Source organism: Xenopus laevis, chromosome 7L, assembly GCF_017654675.1.
Source record: "Xenopus laevis strain J_2021 chromosome 7L, Xenopus_laevis_v10.1, whole genome shotgun sequence".
NCBI lineage: Eukaryota > Metazoa > Chordata > Amphibia > Anura > Pipidae > Xenopus > Xenopus laevis.
In genome coordinates this window covers 31,981,593-32,000,798 of record NC_054383.1, presented here as the reverse complement: position 1 = coordinate 32,000,798, position 19,206 = coordinate 31,981,593, and the positions used below count along the sequence as shown (strand labels likewise).

Here is a 19,206-nt window from a genome sequence, read left to right as displayed (position 1 = left end):
TACAGGACCAGGGCTCTGCTTCCTCGAAAGAAAAGTTTAGATAGCGGTAGTAGTCACACTGTGATAGATACTCCAGGAGTGAAAGAAAGTTCAGGGTAGACAGCTGTGGCTCCATCGAGGAGAAAAAGTGGGGTTAGGAACCCGTGGTGTGTAAACCACTAGATCAGGGGCACCAGTGGGTAAGTTGAGGACCAAGAAACAAGACCCCAAGCTGGGAAATCCAGGACCTAGTGCCATCCATCCAAGAGGGGATATTACCTAGTGAGAGGGTAACTATCCTTTGAAGTGTGAATCATTGCTATTTGTATCACATATTGTCTGTCCTAGAATATACTTTATCCCACTGGAGGGAATATCAAAGTATTCTACTACTCTGTTCAATTCAATAAACCAGTTGAAGTTTGCTGCAAAGAACTGTGTCTGACTGAGTATCCTGGACCTACACCAGGTACAGGGAGTTGCACGGGTACACTGGGGTCTGGGGCACACTACAAGCAGTTGTAGCCTGGTCACACACAGCCTTAATACACATAATATAAAGAAATCAATACGCACACACACATTAGCACTCAATTCAAGTACTCTTTCAGTTATCTAATTTACAGAACCTCATGATGACATTTTACTCACAGCCAATATGAGCTTGTTTTTTTCTGATACACAATAAACTTTTAAAGTACAATGACAGGAAAGTAGGGAAGGCTTATCTAGCAGTGTCACTGATTTGCAGAAGTAAATGAACTTCAAGAGCAAGACCTTTGATGTTGTCTTTCAGGATACATTTGTAATGAGCAGATCTTTTGTTATCAAGAGCAGTGCATATTTCCTATGTGAGTTTATATTTCCTATTTACCTGATATGCTTGGCAAACAGATACGTTTCGTTAAATACTGATATACAGTATTCAGAGGAGTAGAAAGAAAACTAATGGAAATATTTAGAATGAACAAACTTCAAATATTAGACTATGTTATAAAATATCTACATAGTACCTCGACTCTACCCTGGAAACAGTTTTGCATTTCAGATCATCCATTCATACATTACTCTATTGCATCAAAGCATTGTGTAGAGGGAGAGAGACCCTACTCTACTGTATGCAACTCCCTTCTCCAACAGCTAGGAGGTTATTTATCAAGGTCCGAATATCTGAACCTCGAATAATTCTTAGTTTTCGGAGCAATAAAAAAGAAAGAATTTTTCGAGATTTATTAAAGTCCAATGGTCTAAAAACTCAGAATCCGAAACCCTGGCATCTAAAAGCTCTCAAGGTCAATGGGAAAGGTCCCAGTGTCTGCTCTGATGTCCGTACTGATATCCGATGTGTTTGTGGTTTCTGTGCAAAAACCTCTGAAAGTTTCAAAAAAATCTGTTTTTGTGCAAAACTGGCAGGGAAGCTCAGAAGTTTGCCCGACCCTATTTTTTCTGGCTTTTTTCTTCATAAATAAGGTCCATTCGGGCAATCGGAGTTGCTCGGATTTCTAACTTAGAAATGAAAGTCAAAGTAAACTTTATGGTCATCTCAGCAGTATATGAATACACAGTGAGATGAGACGACGTGGCTCCAGCTAGTACAGATATCAGAGTGTCTCTGAGGTAGTCCAGGTGTGTAATACTGAGATAAATCGGACCTTGATAACTAACCCCCCCTAATTTCAGCTACAGAGGTTTGTTAGGGAAGGTGGTGTTCCTAAAACGGATTTTAAACCAAAATAAAAATACACTATAACAGGAAAGTCGGCCACATAGGCATTGTAGTTTACTGAAGCCAATAGAACAAATCACTACTTAGCTGCTGTATACATTAGCTATTTCTCAATTATTATTATAAATAGAGACTATTGTTCAAACTGAAGGCTATGTTGTTGTGCTTTACATTAAAGCAGGATATGCTGCAATTATAGCTGCAGGGGTTCAACATTATCAATCTAAATAACTGACTCACTGGTTTTAGTCAGTGGCTGTTTCAGTCTGTGTATTTGGGCTCACCTCAGACTGTGTGTGACCGCACAAAGGCTGATCAGATTCAAATCAATGGAGCAGGGGCTCCTTCTCTCAGCCTACAAAATTACACAGACTGACAGCAACCACCGACAACAAGTGCTCTCGACTTCTGTCTATCCAATTTTTGATTTATCCCCACTGTAAATTATAAATATGCACTCAACAACATGATGTAGTTTCCAGGTATGCAGTGTTGACATTTTGAAACTGGTTTCCTTTATAAGCTTTTTACCATATTAGAATTTCATTAGACAAGAAACCCTATAACTGCATAATTATATATAGTACAGGTATGGGATACATTATCCGGCAACCCATTATCCAGTAAGCTCCGAATTTACAGAAAGGCCGTCTCCCATAGACTTCATTTCATCCAAATCTATTTATTTAATGATTTTCTAGCAGATTTAATGCATGCAGATTCAAATCACGGAAAGATCCATATCTGGTAAACAGCGTTGGACCGGTGCAGTTGAGGCCCACCAGGTTCTAAATCTCGGAGGCCCCCGTGCATACGCGCAAAAGCCGGATCGCTGTGTGCATGGCAGATGCACCGCACGCATGCACGAAAGATAGGCCCACAGCGGGAATGCGCAAATGACAGGCCCACAGCGGGAATGCGCAAATGACAGGCCCACAGCGGGAATGCGCAAATGACAGGCCCACAGCGGGAATGCGCAAATGACAGGCCCACAGCGGGAATGCGCAAATGACAGGCCCACAGCGGGAATGCGCAAATGACAGGCCCACAGCGGGAATGCGCAAATGACAGGCCCACAGCGGGAATGCGCAAATGACAGGCCCACCGTGCGCATGTGCTAATGGCAAGCACACTGCACCAGGTTTTTTTTTTCGTTTTGTTCGGGGCCAATCTAGGACCTGGATTGGGCCGGCGGGGGCCCAAGAGGGCCGGTGCCAACCGGGTTTTTTCCCGGTTTCCCGCCGGCCCAGTCCGACCCTGCTGGTAAACCCCAGGTCCCGAGCATTCTGGATAACAGGTCCCATACCCGTATATAGGAATATGTTCAAACTGCTTTATTTAGAACTATGCACACATAAAATATATAGTTGAAAAATGTTGATTGTATAGTCACAAAGATTAATGTTACTCAAAGATTAATGTTACTCATTTTATAAACTCCATCTGAGTAATAAATATAGATCAACACCCAAAAAGTGGGCACATTTGAACTCTACAACATTGCGTTAAGTGGCACAAGTTGGTCTCTGGACCTCAACTAGCAAATGTGAAACAGAATGCCACAGATTCCTAATCTGAGGTGGTGTTCCTCTATCCCACAAATGTATTGCTACCATTAAATTAGATAGTTGGTCATTAGAGTTAAAAATATAGCAAGCTCTTATACACGAATCTTGGAACCGGCACACCCTTAGAAAATCTTTGCCTCTTTATTTTTAATACATTGTATAAGAGACCAACGTTTCGGTCCTCATTAGGACCTTCAGGTGTATGTACAAGTTATAACTGTGCACCTCAATTATATATAAAAGGATAGTTAGCCCTAGATTGCTGTATCTATATATCTATATATCTATAATAGATGTTCTTTTCGATGAGTTTGCATTTACTCTGCTCCCATGAAGTACCAAACACAGGTGGAAGGTACAAACTCATTGACAAGAACAGGCTGCTCTTGTGCTTCCTTGCGGTAAAACACATGAAAGATCCACCACAAGGAACTTCATCTTTCGTTTGTCATTTATTCAACTTAATAACATCTTAATTAGAATCCAGTTGTGCATAATTCAGTGAGTTTTTGGTTTCTCTAACTGGAAAATGTAACATTTTAAACTGGAAGCTGAATTAACCCAGGTAGAACATAGCTATGTGTCTGCCCATTCCTTTGTGTGCTACCTCTGCCAATTTTCATTACAATAGCTAATAATTATTACCAATGTTACAGTGTCATGTATTTAACCACAATGTGATTTAAAGGCAGTGCTATAAAAAGAAAGGTGGCTCGTGCTTGTTTTTGTTTGATTAAAAATCATTAGATTGGTAAATAGAACATTTTTTTAGTGCTAACAATTGACAATAGTATCAGAACGTAGAATCTTTACAGTACATGTATTAGTTGCAGTTTTAAACTGGTTTACCTCCATCTCCTTGAACAATTGTAGTTCCTCCTGAGTCTGTGGGGTTACTAGCAGCAGATGACGGTGGTACATAGGAAATCATTAGATCAATGGTTGACTGTGAATTGAAGTAAAAAATCACGACTTTAAGAAATGTTTCTGCTTTCAAATTTATCAGTTCGGTTTATGGAAGTAGATGTAAAATGCACACTTGCTAGGCTACACTATTCAGGCTGAAACCATGCACACAAAACATTTTCAGGCTGAAAACAGACTAAATCCTATAGGTTAGTGATGCATGCCATAGGCTGAAAACAATATAATTATAAAGGGGGGGGGGATGCATTCCTAAGCATATAGTGGGGCTCATTTAGAAACACTGGGCAAATTTGCACCTGGGCAGTAACCCTTAGCAACCAATCAGTGATTAGCTTTTTTTCAGCCAGCTGCAGGTTGAGCACTGAAAGCAATCATTTGATTGGTTGCCGTGGGTTACTGCCCAGGTGCAAATTTGCCCACTGTTTATAAATGAGCCCCAGTGTGTCTAGTGACCCAAATGGTATTGAGCCATAGTATAACTTTAATAGCACATTAATTGTCCGCTTTCCATTCTTTACAGGATAAAAGATACTTTATGGATATGCCCTGATCTCCATTTTTTTAGTTATGCAGAATTAGAATGGGACCTGTTATCCAGAATGCTTGGGACCAGGGGTTTTCTGGATAAGGGGTCTTTCTGTAATTTGGATCTTCATACCGTAAGGGAGTTATTTATTAAAGTCCGAATTTATCTCAATATATTCTAGAAAAACGCCAACCAAATCCGCCTGTGTTTTTTCTCCTTATTTGTTAATACACTTTTCCGAAAATTTTGTTTGCAGGAAAAAACCCGAATAGTGAAAAATACAAATCATACAAATTTTTCGGATTTTCCCGCCCGAAAACTCAGATTTTTCCCGTTTTTTTGCCCGAAAACCACAAAATCTTCAGATTATTACATGAAACCCAGCGCAGATCAAACAATTCCATATTTATATGCAACCTTAGCAGGTCTGAGATGCCAGATTTTTGGATTCAGACTTTTTCCATCCTAAGGGTATACTAAATCCCAAAAATTTGTGGTTTTGCTTCCATTAAGGATTAATTATATCCTAGTTTGGATCATGTAGAAGGTACTGTTTTATTATTACAGAGAAAAGGGTAATCATTCTTAAACTTGTGGATTATTTGGATAAAATGGTGTCTATGGGAGATAGCCGTTCCGAGCTTTCTGGATAACGTGTTTCCAGATAACAGATCCCATACCTATAGTTTGTTAAATAAAATTTTTCTCTAAGATGTGCGCTTGAGCACACAACAAATTGTGGTGTGCACAAAGAATTGTGTGTGAAAACAAACATTTTGTATTGATTCTGACCTGAGCACACCGTTTTTAAAAACTGTGCACACAAGTTAAAAATGTGCTTTTTTGTGCACATAGCCAAGAACGAATTAGTGGGAAAATTGTATGTATTTCCAGTTTAGCTATGACAGGTGAATTTAGCTATTTGCCAAATTACTTGCTATTTCCTAGAATATTAAGCAAGCAGCTTTTCTATTTATTCTATGTAACTCCTTTTGCATTTAACAGTTTACAGCCAACATGGAAATGGTCTATCCCTAATAATTCCTAGATGGGCCTTAAGGATCTCTGAGTCATACATTCCATCATCAGCAATACAACACACCATTGCTCAACTGCATGAATTTTCTGTAAGTCAATATGATAGCCTGGAATATAAGGGTGTAACAATATTAAAATAAGACACTTACACCAATGGGTTGTCCTTTTTCAGTCAGTAGAGCTAAGCCTTTGAAAGGAAGGGATCGACCTTGGCCACCAGAAAATTCCTTTAGTGATACAATTATGCTTCCAATAAACCTGCAAGAAAATAAAATGCATACATTTGATTGAACCGTGAATAATAATGCCAGAATGTGTAGCAGGGCAAGCTACTGGTGAACATTATGTTGAACGTCACTGGTCTAGAATTAAGTAAATGCAAACTTATGTGGGACTTTGTTTCAAAACAGAGCTGCACTGCTCTTCACCGCCTGACATGACCTGGAAAAACTAATGTAGTGTTTGCAAATGTGAATGCTCAAATGAAGTACACATTTCTGGAATGCAGAGCTTTCACCATCACTTTTTTAAGAGTCCTAAAGGAGAATGTCAATAGAGCCTCTTGTGATTATAAAATTCGTACTCCTCTTTTAGATAAATTCCAGCTGCACTCAACACACATGATAAATATGTGCTGCAAAGATACCTCCGAGATCAATGGGGGTCATTTATAAACACTGGGCAAATTTGCACCTCGGCAGTTACCCACAGCAACCAATCAGATGTTTGCTTTCATTGTTTTCCCTGCAGCTGGCTGGTAAAATCTAATCACTGATTGGTTGCTATGGGTTACGGTGCAAATTTGGTCAGCATTTATAAATGAGCCCCAGTGTCTTAGTTGTACTTGGATAACTGGAAAAATCTGTATATACTAAACCAATGATAAAGTAAATAATTTGAGGCCATGGCTGGCAGACAGACTGTAAAAATGCTAAATGTCAATCTTATTCCTCGCAAAAGAAGTCTGAATATCATACATTAGTTTATGAGGACAGAAAGAATCAGCAGTTGCTGCGATAGACCTCTGGCCCTTGCATTTGCTTTGCTTGAGGCATAGACACCCTCTTCCTCATGGACAACTGTCTAGTTTTCACCTGTCTGTTTTTCACCTGGACAGCTCAGTTTTCGAGAGGGCTGTCTAGGTGAAAACTTCCAAATTAGGAAATCCAGACAGGTCTTTTAAATAAATGGTGTGGTGATCACCACATCATAACCCCGTCCCCAATGTTTAGGAAACACCCCTGGATTGGCACCCAGCCCGCCCCTCAATGTCACACGGTCTGCCCCTGACATCACCAGGCCGCCCCTGTCCAGTCTTGATGACAGCAGAAGGTGGCACCCCTAGTTTGGAACAATTTTGGCATTTTGATCACTTGGGTCAGTAGGGATTTTTTTTAATACACTGTCATTTACGATAGGAATGAGTGAATGTAAAAGAAGAATTATAAAAAGATTATCATATGATAATCTAGTGACAGTGTATTAAAAAAAAATCCCTACTAACCCAAGTGATCAAAATGCCAAAATTGTTCTAAACTAGGGTTGCCACCTTCTGCTGTCATCAAGACTGGACAGGAGGCGGGCCTGGTGACATTGAGGGGCGGGTTGGGTGCCAATCCAGGGGTGTTTCCTTAACATTGGGGACAGGGTTATGAATGAAGTGTTTGCAACACCATTTATTTAAAAGACCTGTCTGGATTTCCTAATTTCGAAGTTTTCACCCAGACAGCCCTCTCGAAAACAGCTGTCCAGGTGAAAAACAGACAGGTGAAAACTAGACAGATGGCAACCCTATACTAAACACAGTTGTCCATGAGGAAGAGGGTGTCTCTGCCTCAAGCAAAGTGAATGCAAGGGCCAGAGGTCTATCACAGCAACTGCTGATTCATCTGTCCTCATATACTAATGTATGATATTTAGACTTCTTTTGCTGGGAATAAGACTGACATTTAACAGCAGGTACCAGAAAATGGGAGACCTTTAAGGAAATGGCCTTGGTGTGCGTTTGAAGAGGAACATGACATTTGGGTGTCACAGTTGGATTATACACAATATCAACCTCTGTTTCTATAGCAAAAAAGAAATACCATTTTTATTCCTATACTTCAAATGTATAACCGCAGTATTCAGAGCTGTTGCTCTTAAATGGCCCCCATATAAAAAAACCCCCACAATATTCCCTTATCAGCTAAAAATAATCCACCGTACAGCCTTAAGGATAACAAATACTAATTAAATAATATTTTGAATAGATGTCTCAGTGTACGTAAGCTACTGAATCTGCCGCAATTCTTTATTAAACTCCATTCCAAGTTCCTTATTTATTAAATCACAATGCCCTGGGGGAGGGCAAATTATGTTAGATGCCAAGAGAGCAGGAAAGCAGCACAATAACAAATATATTAGGGCTTCCCAGATAAACACAGTGGAAGGAGGGAAGCTTTGACCGGGTTAGGCAGGCCCTAGTCTTAGAAAGGTTATGATTGGTGAGAGAGGGTAAAAGGAGGGGTTACCAGGCAGAGTAGAATCCAGCAGGAAAGCAGTGGCATCCATCTTACAGCTAGCAGTGAGGTGTAAGCAGCATCCCGCCCTCCCATCCCTTATGTTTAGAAGGAATTGTATTTGCATGTATTTAGTTATGGCAGGCGGGGGAATGCTTGCCAGTGTGGGTAATGGGGCTGTAGTCCCCTATTTGTGGCGTGTGTTGGTGCCTCTCCGGGTAAGGGCCCCGGTTACTCTATGGAGTAACCAGTTAGGCAAGCATTCCCGTGGGAATTACTGTTATGTTACAGTTATGTGTGATTAATAGATACATATATATTAAAGTTTAATAAAAGCTGCGGCCTATGAATTCCATCCTGAGCCTCAAGTGTCTTTATTGGGATCTTTATGATGAAGGGGGTGTGGGAGTGGTGAAATGGAATACAGGTAAGACGGCGGCCTTAATGCTGCCGGGTCATAATAAAGCAGTGCACAGGGCAGCAAGAAGCAATCCCCGATTCCCCAGAACAGATGAAGTTAACAGATTTTACAGTTTTGGCCAAGTGCGTTTGTTTTTTGGGAAACAGCCACCTGGCAAGCAGTTCACACCCAGCAGGTACATGTACTGTACCTATAAGCTACTACCTACAAATGCACTACAAAACTGCCTGCACTTATGTTGTGCTTTGTGGCAGGCAAGAATGGAGGTTAAACATACAGGGAAGAGATATATATTTAGAACAAATCTATTTGTCGCAGAAAGGTTGTCTAAAATGATTCCTCATCTAACAGATTTCCACAGTTAAAATGTAGATATGGCAAAACAAAAAAAATAAACATTTGGTGTGGTTCATTGCTAGAAGCGTTCTTGTAGATGTGCTTAGCATACTATGTTCCCTCTCAGCTGTGCACTCAAATAAATTTTGAAGCCACACACACAACAAATTGTGGTGAGCACAAAGAATTTTGTATTTATTCTGACCTGAGAACACCATTTTTCAAAATACGCACACACGTTTAAAATGTACACAGAAATTTTTTTTTTCGACACATAGCCAAGAAGAAATTGGAAGGAACATTGTTCGGCTAATATTCATTTTGGCAGTACAGGTAAGGATAATAATAGCATTTCATGAATGCAAAATGAAGTATCCTACTTGACTTCTCTTCAGTGGAGGGTGGGCAGCATTCTCTTAAAAATGGAGAGGTATTCACACATTTCCTAGAATTGCAAATTATTAGTTGCTCGCAATAATGCTCCCTGAACATATTTTTTTTGTATTTACTTTTTACTGGCCTAATGAAAATAGTAAGAAAAGAAGGTAATTCTATTTATGCTGCAGCGTTTCCATTGCTACTCTAAAGTGTTATTTTCTTTGTTTGCAAACTCTGCCTATCACAAGTAAGCCACAGATGGAGGGAATTTCCCATAGAGCCCATTTATTATTTTTATTGATTACCTTTTGCTCAGTTATAATAAAACAATACCTTGTACTTGATTCCAACTAAGCTGCATAGATCCATATTGGATTTTATTGTTTTGAGAGTTCTCCAAATTATGGAAAGGCCCCTCATCTGAAAAACCTTGGGTCTCAAGCATTCCAGCTAATAGATTGCACACTTGCTATGAAAATGTGAAATTGTTCTGTAGTCCAAAAGGGTTATTTTTATATTACTCAAAATTAGCATGGCTAATATTGAGTAATTAGCCATGCTCTTGTAGCTATTGAGTAATTGTTCAAATAAAACAGGTTATACTGTGCATTAATATCACATCATCATTTTAAAACAGGCATTATTATGGCAAAGAAGACTCCACTGGCATTTTGAAAAGCAAGTAAAACATTTAATACACTGAAAACAATGTTATTTTATCCACACACGTATACATACACATTATTTGCATTTTTTGTAAGCTTGATAAATATAGTAAACAATAATTTAAGAAAAATACTCCCCAAATCATTATTTGGCTGGAGATATTACTTCATGAAAATAACTCAGTCCTGCATTGATGAATTGAGAAATTAGATTATATCCTCTAGTTTTGGGTTATTTAATACGTAAAAAGGGTAGTTGCCAATAGAAACTAATTAGATCTAATTTGTAACTGTTTAAAAAGAATGACTGATTGGTTGCTATTGGTAACTGCACTTGAGTAATTTGGAACCTGTATTCCTAAATCAGTCTCAGGGCAGATTTACTAAGGTTCAAATGGTAAATTGGAGTTTTCTAGTGTTTTTTTGGCCAAACTCACAATTTTGAGTTTAAAACCACAACCTGGAATCCGAGATTTATCATCCCTCCTACACTGGAAGCAACTCGAATTCGATAGGTTGCCTTCCTGACTGAGTTTTTTTCGGAGAAAAACTATATTTGTGTTCGAATTCTATTTGAGTTTTCAGGTCGGTATCATTTGTTCGAACTTTAGATGTTTTTTCTTAAATAAGATACCATTCGAGTTTCAAGGTAAAAGAAAACTAACACTCGACCTTTTATAAATAACTAGGGATGTAGCGAACGTCGGAAAAAAAGTTCGCGAACATATTCGCGAACTTGCGCAAAAACGCGAGCGGTTCGCGAACCCCATAGACTTCAATGGGAAGGCGAACTTTAACATCTAAAAAAGACATTTCTGGCCAGAAAAATGATTTTAAAGTTGTTTAAAGGGTGCAACGACCTGGACAGTGGCATGCCAGAGGGGGATCAAGGGCAAAAATGTATCTGAAAAATCTGCCTGTGTGTGCTTGGAAGAGATAGTGTAGGGGGAGAGCTGTTAGTGATTTCAGGGACAGATGATAGTAAGTTTGCTGGCTAGTAATCTGCTTGATACTGCTCTGTATTGGAGGGACAGAAGTCTGCAGGGATTTGAGGGACATTTTAGCTTAGGTAGCTTTGCTGGCTAGTAATCTACTGTTCTCTTTAAACAACTGCCATACGTTGACCTTGTAGGCATTGTTTGCCCAGTTTTTTTGGACGCAGCCACTGAAGCACAGTTGCCAGAAAAAATATGCCATATAAATGCTGAAAATAGTAATTTTTCGCCATACGTTGACCTTGTAGACATTGTTTGCCCAGTTTTTTTGGTTGTAGCCACTGAAGCACAGTTGCCAGAAAAAATATGCCATATAAATGCTGAAAATAGTCATTTTTTGCCATACGTTGACCTTGTAGGCATTGTTTGCCCAGTTTTTTTGGTCGCAGCCACTGAAGCACAGTTGCCAGAAAAAATATGCCATATAAATGCTGAAAATAGTCATTTTTTGCCATATACGTTGAGTCAACGTATGGCAAAAAATGACTATTTTCAGCATTTATATGGCATATTTTTTCTGGCCTCTGTGCTTCAGTGGCTGCGGCCAAAAAAACTGGGCAAACAATGCCTACAAGGTCAACGTCGTTGACCTTGTAGGCATTGTTTGCCCAGTTTTTTTGGCCGCAGCCACTGAAGCACAGAGGCCAGAAAAAATATGCCATATAAATGCTGAAAATAGTCATTTTTTTGGTCGCAGCCACTGAAGCACAGTTGCCAGAAAAATTATGCCATATAAATGCTGAAAATATAAATTTTTTTGGTTGCAGCCACTGAAGCACAGTTGCCAGAAAAAATATGCCATATAAATGCTGAAAATAGTCATTTTTTGCCATACGTTGACCTTGTAGGCATTGTTTGCCCAGTTTTTTTGGTCGCAGCCACTGAAGCACAGTTGCCATTTTCAGCATTTATATGGCATATTTTTTCTGGCCTCTGTGCTTCAGTGGCTGCGGCCAAAAAAACTGGGCAAACAATGCCTACAAGGTCAACGTATACACTACTACAGCGGTGGATACGGATTACGTAAAATATATGAATGCTGCTTGAAAAAAAGTAACTCAAGTGGTTTTTCTAGAGACGATAATATTATCAATATTTAGACAAAATGTGAACAAGCTCACACAGCTAGATGGCGGGTTGAAGAAAACACTGTGCAAATAATGCCTACAAGGTCAACGTATACAATACTACAGCGGTGGATACGGATTACGTAAAATATATGAATGCTGCTTGAAAAAAAGTAACTCAAGTGGTTTTTCTAGAGACGATAATATTATCAATATTTAGACAAAATGTGAACAAGCTCACACAGCTAGATGGCGGGTTGAAGAAAACACTGTGCAAATAATGCCTACAAGGTCAACGTATACACTACTACAGCGGTGGATACGGATTACGTAAAATATATTATGGCTGCTTGAAAAAAGTCACTCCGGTGTTTTTTCTGGAGACGGTAATATTATGGATATTTAGACAGAATGTGAACAAGGTCACACAGCTAGATGGCAGTTGGTTGAATAACACACTGGGCAAAAAATGCCTACAGGGCAAATAATGCCTAAAAGGTCAACTTATACACTACTACAGCGGTAGTAAAATAAAAAAAGTAAAATAAAAAAAAAAATGAATATTAAAAAAAAAAAATTAAAGTTGGTGCTGCTGAACTACTAGGAGCAGCAGATTAGCACACCAGTCCCACTCCCCAACACTGCTAGACTAATAGCACTGGGCTCTTATAGTAGTAGTAGTAGTAGTAGTAAAACAACAAAAAAATAAATAAAAGCAGTCCTTACAAGGACTACTGTTATTGCAGCAGTCAGCAGATGAGATCAGAAGCAGGACAGCTGCCTACAGCAGCTACATACAGAGCACTGCAGTAGAAGGTAGATTACTAGCCAGCAAAGCTACCTAAGCTTAAATGTCCCTCAAATCCCTGCAGACTTCTGTCCCTCCAATAACAGAGCAGTATCAAAACGATTACTAGCCAGCAAACTTTCAACTGTCCCTGAAATCACTAACAGGCAGCAGCTCTCTCCCTACACTATCTCTTCAGCACACACAGGCAGAGTGAAAAAACGCTGCAGGGCTTCGGTTTTTATAGGGAAGGGGAGTGGTCCAGGGGAGAGCTTCCTGATTGGCTGCCATGTACCTGCTGGTCTGGGGTGAGAGGGCAAAAAAAAGCGCCAACAATGGCGAACCCAAAATGGCGAACGTCGCGCGACGTTCGCGAACTTCCGGCGAGCGCGAACACCCGATGTTCGCGCGAACAAGTTCGCCGGCGAACAGTTCGCGACATCTCTATAAATAACCCCCTTAAAGTCTCCTTAAAAGCTTATAAACGAATGCTTACAGGGTTTCATAACATAGGGCATAGAACATATTCACATATAAGATTTCTTCAAGCTCTTTCACCACACAAAGGTATCAACAAAGACCTCAGGCAAAATAAAACCCAAGCAATCTGGGTGCATGCATATAAAATTTACTTTATTATCAAAACAGATTGAATTCACACATAAGAAGTATAATATAATTAAATTCATGCTTATCAAAGTACACCTGGGTTATCACCAATCTGGAATGAACATATGCACTCCATTTTTTTGATTTCACTTATGAGTGCAATTGCTGGTTCCTTTCCCCAATGGGTTTTGTTTGGGGACTTGCCAAATTTTTTTAAGGGTTACAGTTTTTAAATAAATATCCTGATATACACAGTGGAAAACAGCGGGGACCAGGAGACTAGGAATACCATGATGCACCTTGTGCACTTAGATAAGTTTGGTTTTACACATATTTTAGGTACACACACACGTCTGCCGTCAGCAAAGAACATGTGGACCTCTGTAGTGCTACAACTAGTGCAATTTGCAAAATCTGCAAGACGAATTGATGAAAAAGCGAGTAATATAAAAAGGCTCAGGCAGATCTCTGTGCATTTTGAATAAAAGCCAAGTACGTGTTACTGCAAGCAAAATTTTCTTTGGAATGAGATCAGGGAAATCAGCCAGTACAGCAAACCGAACACATAAATAACAGATCTTTGCAGCAAAATGGCACACAGCCCTGAATCATTTAAATGTTAAAAACCCGAGAAAGAACACAGGGAGGCAAACAGAACCCAAACACCAATCCAGTACAAGGTCAAGAGCGAGAGGACTCAAGATTAGGAGAAACTTCCAAATTCCTTTGTTATAAGTCATTAAGACTGCAGAGGGCCTTAAGCCAACAGTACTGCATTACTTAAAGGGGTTGTTCACCTTCAAACAACTAGTTGGTTTCAGATAGATCACTAGAAATAATGACTTTTTCCAATGACTTTCTATTTTATATGTGTGACGGTTTTTCTAATATTGAAGTGTAAAGTGTCATTTCCGTCCTTCTGAAGCAGCTCTGGGAGGGGGGTCGCCGATCCTGTAAACTGTTCTAAATTGATACATTTAGTTGATACATTTCTTATCTTTGTCCCTGCTGAGCAAAATCTCTGGGTTTCATTATAGGCAGCTGATAGAATTGATACAATTGTTGCTAATACTCCAGAGATGCTGCTGAGAAATGTATCAACTAAATGTTGCAAAATTGTAACAGTTCAGAGCCTGCACCTGAATTACTGAACTGCCAGACTGAAACACCAGAGACACGAACATTCACCTTTAAACTTAGATTTTGGAAAAAATTTAAAAAATAAACAATGGAAAGTAATTGAAAAAAGTCTTTATTTCTGGGGAACAATCTAAAAACAACTGAATTGAAAAAAGTGTTTGGAAGGTGAACAACCCCTTTAAACCTTAACCCACAGCATGTTCCAAAATGTATTTCTTTAATTACTGTTATAAGGAAACAGAATACAAAAACTTTTTAAAGCTAAACAAAGGAAATTGCAATCCATTTCCTTTCCAATGATTATTTCTATTCTTCTCGATGTAAAGTGGAAAAGATCTGCCCATGAACAGGTGCCCAGGAAGGAGTCTGTTTGTTACTAATGTTATTCTGCTTTGTTTTTTTTGTGTTTAATAAGTCACCTCTAATGATTTAGTGAATGAGATTAACCTTTTTCAAACATTCCCCATCCTTGTATACTCTCCACTGTGAATAGTGCTTATACAATCAGCTGGCAGAGATCAAATAATGAGGCCTATGGCACCCTGGGAAGATTTATGCTGGCATTTTTTTTGGCCTGGAATTAACCCCATCCAAAATGTTTAAATTGCAGTTTTCAGGGTGAATGAATTAGTGCTGATGCTGTAGAATGCTTCCTTGCAAACACAATTTTTTTTATCATAAAGCATTGCTGCTCACGGTGTCTAAAAGATTCTACAGGCAGAAGTCTAACACAACTCAAAAAGAAAAAAAAAAGTCATGTACAACTGACAAAGGGGCCATCCCCAAAAGTTTATGTCGATTTTCTTGCATTCAGCTATTAAAATGTATAAGAGCCCCGTTCGGCCCACCAAGAGGACACAATCTTTTTTGTGATTTCAGGTTTCACATTTATCACCACTGGAGCAATGCCAAGCTTAAAAAATAAATAAAGGCAGGCAACACACCAGAAAGGTACCCCCCGTGGACCATGGGCCTAAAATTAGGGAATAACAAACAAGGGAAAGTTGTGCTCACCACTAGTTTTTAAAAACATTAGGCGGGGGTGCAATGAGGGTGTGACCACAAAATACATATAGACAAATACAAGATTCCTCTGCACTCAACCCATTATCAATATATTTAAGACAGAGACATTTTGTGCATACTGCTACTGAAAAATGCCTTACCCTTAAAATTAGGGAACCAGCAAAATTTAATAGGAGACACAAACACCCCACCAATATTAAATTGCTAAAACCGCTCGTCTATAGTCCCATTTCCTACCATCAACGTCCTCAGTATGCATAATGGAAGCCAGATTCCCATCAACTGTCCTGTGTTTTAATGCATTTGTTGCATTTAGTTTCATAGTACCTTTAAACCTGAACTAATGATGAGGCTAAAGGGGCTAATGTACAGACATACACCATTTCTATCAGGGTTTTTGGAAAAAAAATGGCGAGGCTAACTTGAGTTGTGTGTTTAATAAGAAAGGAATGGGCATTTAGCTCAAGGGGGAGGCAATAATGTTACAGAGGAGTCCATTGCACCTGTTGTATGTCAGATCAGATCAAGCACCAGTATTTGCATAAAAAAAAAAAAGAATGCCCAATCTGATAATACAAAGAACAATATGTTTGTTTAGCAACCCAAATTTCCTCAGCTCTTCTCCATATATACTGTAGGAAAGCAAACCTCATGAGCCTTTCTATTTAGTGTATACGAAGGGCCACTTCCTAACCGAGAAGGCACATGGCACTTTCCCTAAAGGAGCAGTATACTCTCTTTTCAGCACGGGTTCAGTGAACAGACTTGTGTTAAACCATTTGCCTTTGCAATGGGATTTCTGCGTGAATTTTCAATAGCGACGGCCACTTCACCCTTTAGTAAATCTCTCAGGGGTGCCCAAAAGGTAGATCGGGATCTACCAGTAGACCTTTAGCTGGTGATCAGTAGAACTCAAGACAAACAGCTCATTTTTCATGCTTTTCATTCAGATATTTAAAATAGCTGTAAATGTAGCAAAATACATTTTCTCGTAAACCAATAGTTAAGTAATATCTTCCATGGAACAGGATGCTAACAATGTTTTATGGATGTAGATCATAATGAGGCAACATTACTAAAAGTAGTCCTTGCATTTATTAGTAAAGTATGAGCACTCCTGATGTAGCATTACTAGCCTGCTTCTTTGTTCAACTTTAGTTTCCCTTTAAAGGCTAACCCTTCCTAATGGCATGAAAACGTCCCAGTCCACACAATACTTGAGTAAAACCGGTCTTAAGAGTCAAAGAGATTTAAAGAAACAATTAAATGACTGCTTATAAACAGGTAATTGAAATACATTGCTCAAACAGGTGTAAAGTATCTGTGGTTGAGAGGCAGACACTTTTTCACAAACTTTAATAAACTGCTTCTTTGAAGGAACATACAACCTCTTTTGGCTAATACATAATCTTATTTCTCATATACATTGTTAAAAACTAATGTATACTAATAGTTAGGGATTTCCAGAAGTTCTTCTGAATCTGCTTGATGTTTAACCTTGCCTGAAAAAAACATTGTTTAACTTCTTTCTCAAATAACCATATTTTCTTCTCCGATTGTCTTTGAGTCTTTAATGGGATGGCAGACTACTACTATGTAGTGGCAAACTTCCAGGGCCTTCCATGGGTCACTTCTCGTGGACAGCATTTGATTATCTCCACAACTAACTCTAAACCAACACTGTTAGCAAAAGACAGGCACCAGAGAGAGAGAATTGCAAGCCAAGGGGTAAAACTGCCATGAGTACCGTAGTTGTTGTGTACTATGGGCATATTAACTGGATTATTTGCCAGTGGGTTACCATCGTGGATGGCCAAAATGCTCTGATCTGTTCATTGGCTAAGAAGCTTTCAAATGAGGAACCTAGAGATTGTTCCTTTTAGGTCTGTCAATACCATATAGGGGAGTATTTACTAAAACTCCAATTTTTCTATTTTTTTTAATAAAATCAAATTCGACCTAGCTCTCATTCAAGAATGGCCTTAATTTATCAAAAATTCTGTTTAGAAAAAAAAATCATAGAACAATTCGAATTGTGCAACTTTTAAATTTGACACACGAATCATGCGCCTTTTGAGAATTGTCGCCCGATAACCTCAACTTTTGCGGATTAATGAGTGAAAACCAGCACAGGTCACTATAGCAAGAAACATGAAAGGGACAAAACATACACAAGGTACAGTAACTTTCAAGAGCTCTGTGTCAAGAGATAAAGGGAAGGAGGCCCCTGTCCTTTAGAGCTTACAATCCAATTGCTGCAGGTTACAGTGGATAACGCTGCAATATAAATGTTAGAACTAGGTCACGTGTTTTGCGAGTGCTCCAAAACATGGTATTCAAGTTTAGTTCTGAGATATTGAGGGAAGAATCCAGGGACAGAATTTCAAATATAAGGAGCTGCAAGGCAGAAAGGTTTAATGCTGTAAACAGCAGTAGTAGTGGAAGGTACAGCAGTAGTAGGGGAAGGTGCAGCCAAGGAGAACGGAGCAGAGGAGTTGCCAGGAACATATAGGGGTATATTTATCAAAGAGTGAAGTTAATAGTGAAGTTCCGCCACTCTCCATTCATTTCTATGGGATTTTTATAGGCGTATTTATCAAAGGGTGAACTTTCACCCATTGATAAATACGCCTTTCAAAATCCCATAAAAATGAATTGAGAGCTGCGGAATTTCACTCTAGTGGCGGAACTTCACTCTTTGATAAATTTACCCCATAGAGACACAAGAGAAGAGATGTAGTGAGCTGCAGAGGAATGAAGGGCCTTGAAGGTTATGGGACTTCTTTATTTCTTTGTTTTATGGAAAGCCAACATAATGACTTTGGTCTGTAATAGCAGAACAAATGGCTGGAAAGGACAGGTTTTTCAATAATGGCTGATAATAAAAAGTAACCCAACCCCCAAGGTTTGACTGTACAAAGACAAAACAAAGCCATATGTAGTATATCCATGTCCCTGTGGTTCAGACAACGAGGCAAATAACCTTCTCTCTTTAGTATCCTCTAGGTTTCTAAAAGTAGAACTGTAAATGTCCATTTCATGGTTGGATTAAGGTAAAGTTAAAGAGTTATTCAGGCCAACGTATTCACATTCCTTCACAACCAAAAGGGTGTGGAATGTATTTCCTCTGTTTCTATGGCACCATTACACTAGTGTACAAATATGTATGCCGCTGATAGCTAAACCCTTATGGTATTAGCACATTTTCTTCCCACAAAGGAAGCAACTTTGCATAAATTCAAGCCTTTTTTTGGAACTTTACTGTCTGGCTTGCCTAAGGGTATGCATGAAAATAGCTGGTATTTACAAGTATGCCAAATAAACGAATTGCATGGCTATCTGTAGTGCATCCAGTCTGATGAGTAATAGAAAAGCCATTCAAAATGAGAATGCAGGTAAACTAGGTGATAAAATTTAAGAATATCAATGCGTGTGTGTGTTCTGTATATACGCCTCATAGAACTACCACACACCGTTCACAGAAAAAAGACCCAGGTGCCAACTTAATACACTGAGA

The 19,206-nt window shown here is 39.1% G+C and overlaps 1 protein-coding gene across 10 annotated transcripts in view; it reads right to left on the bottom strand.

The window, feature by feature from the left end:
• The window catches only part of myof.1.L (myoferlin, gene 1 L homeolog), a 102,666-nt gene that overhangs the window by 63,622 nt on the left and 19,838 nt on the right, over positions 1 to 19,206 (bottom strand). For all 10 annotated transcript variants that reach the window (XM_018225305.2, XM_018225310.2, XM_018225308.2 and 7 more), the window contains exons 4-5: positions 5,914 to 6,022; positions 4,123 to 4,219 (exon numbers count right to left, since the gene is read on the bottom strand). In XM_018225305.2, coding sequence (XP_018080794.1) covers positions 4,123 to 4,219; positions 5,914 to 6,022 — 206 coding nt within the window. The remainder of the gene's footprint in view (positions 1 to 4,122; positions 4,220 to 5,913; positions 6,023 to 19,206) is intronic.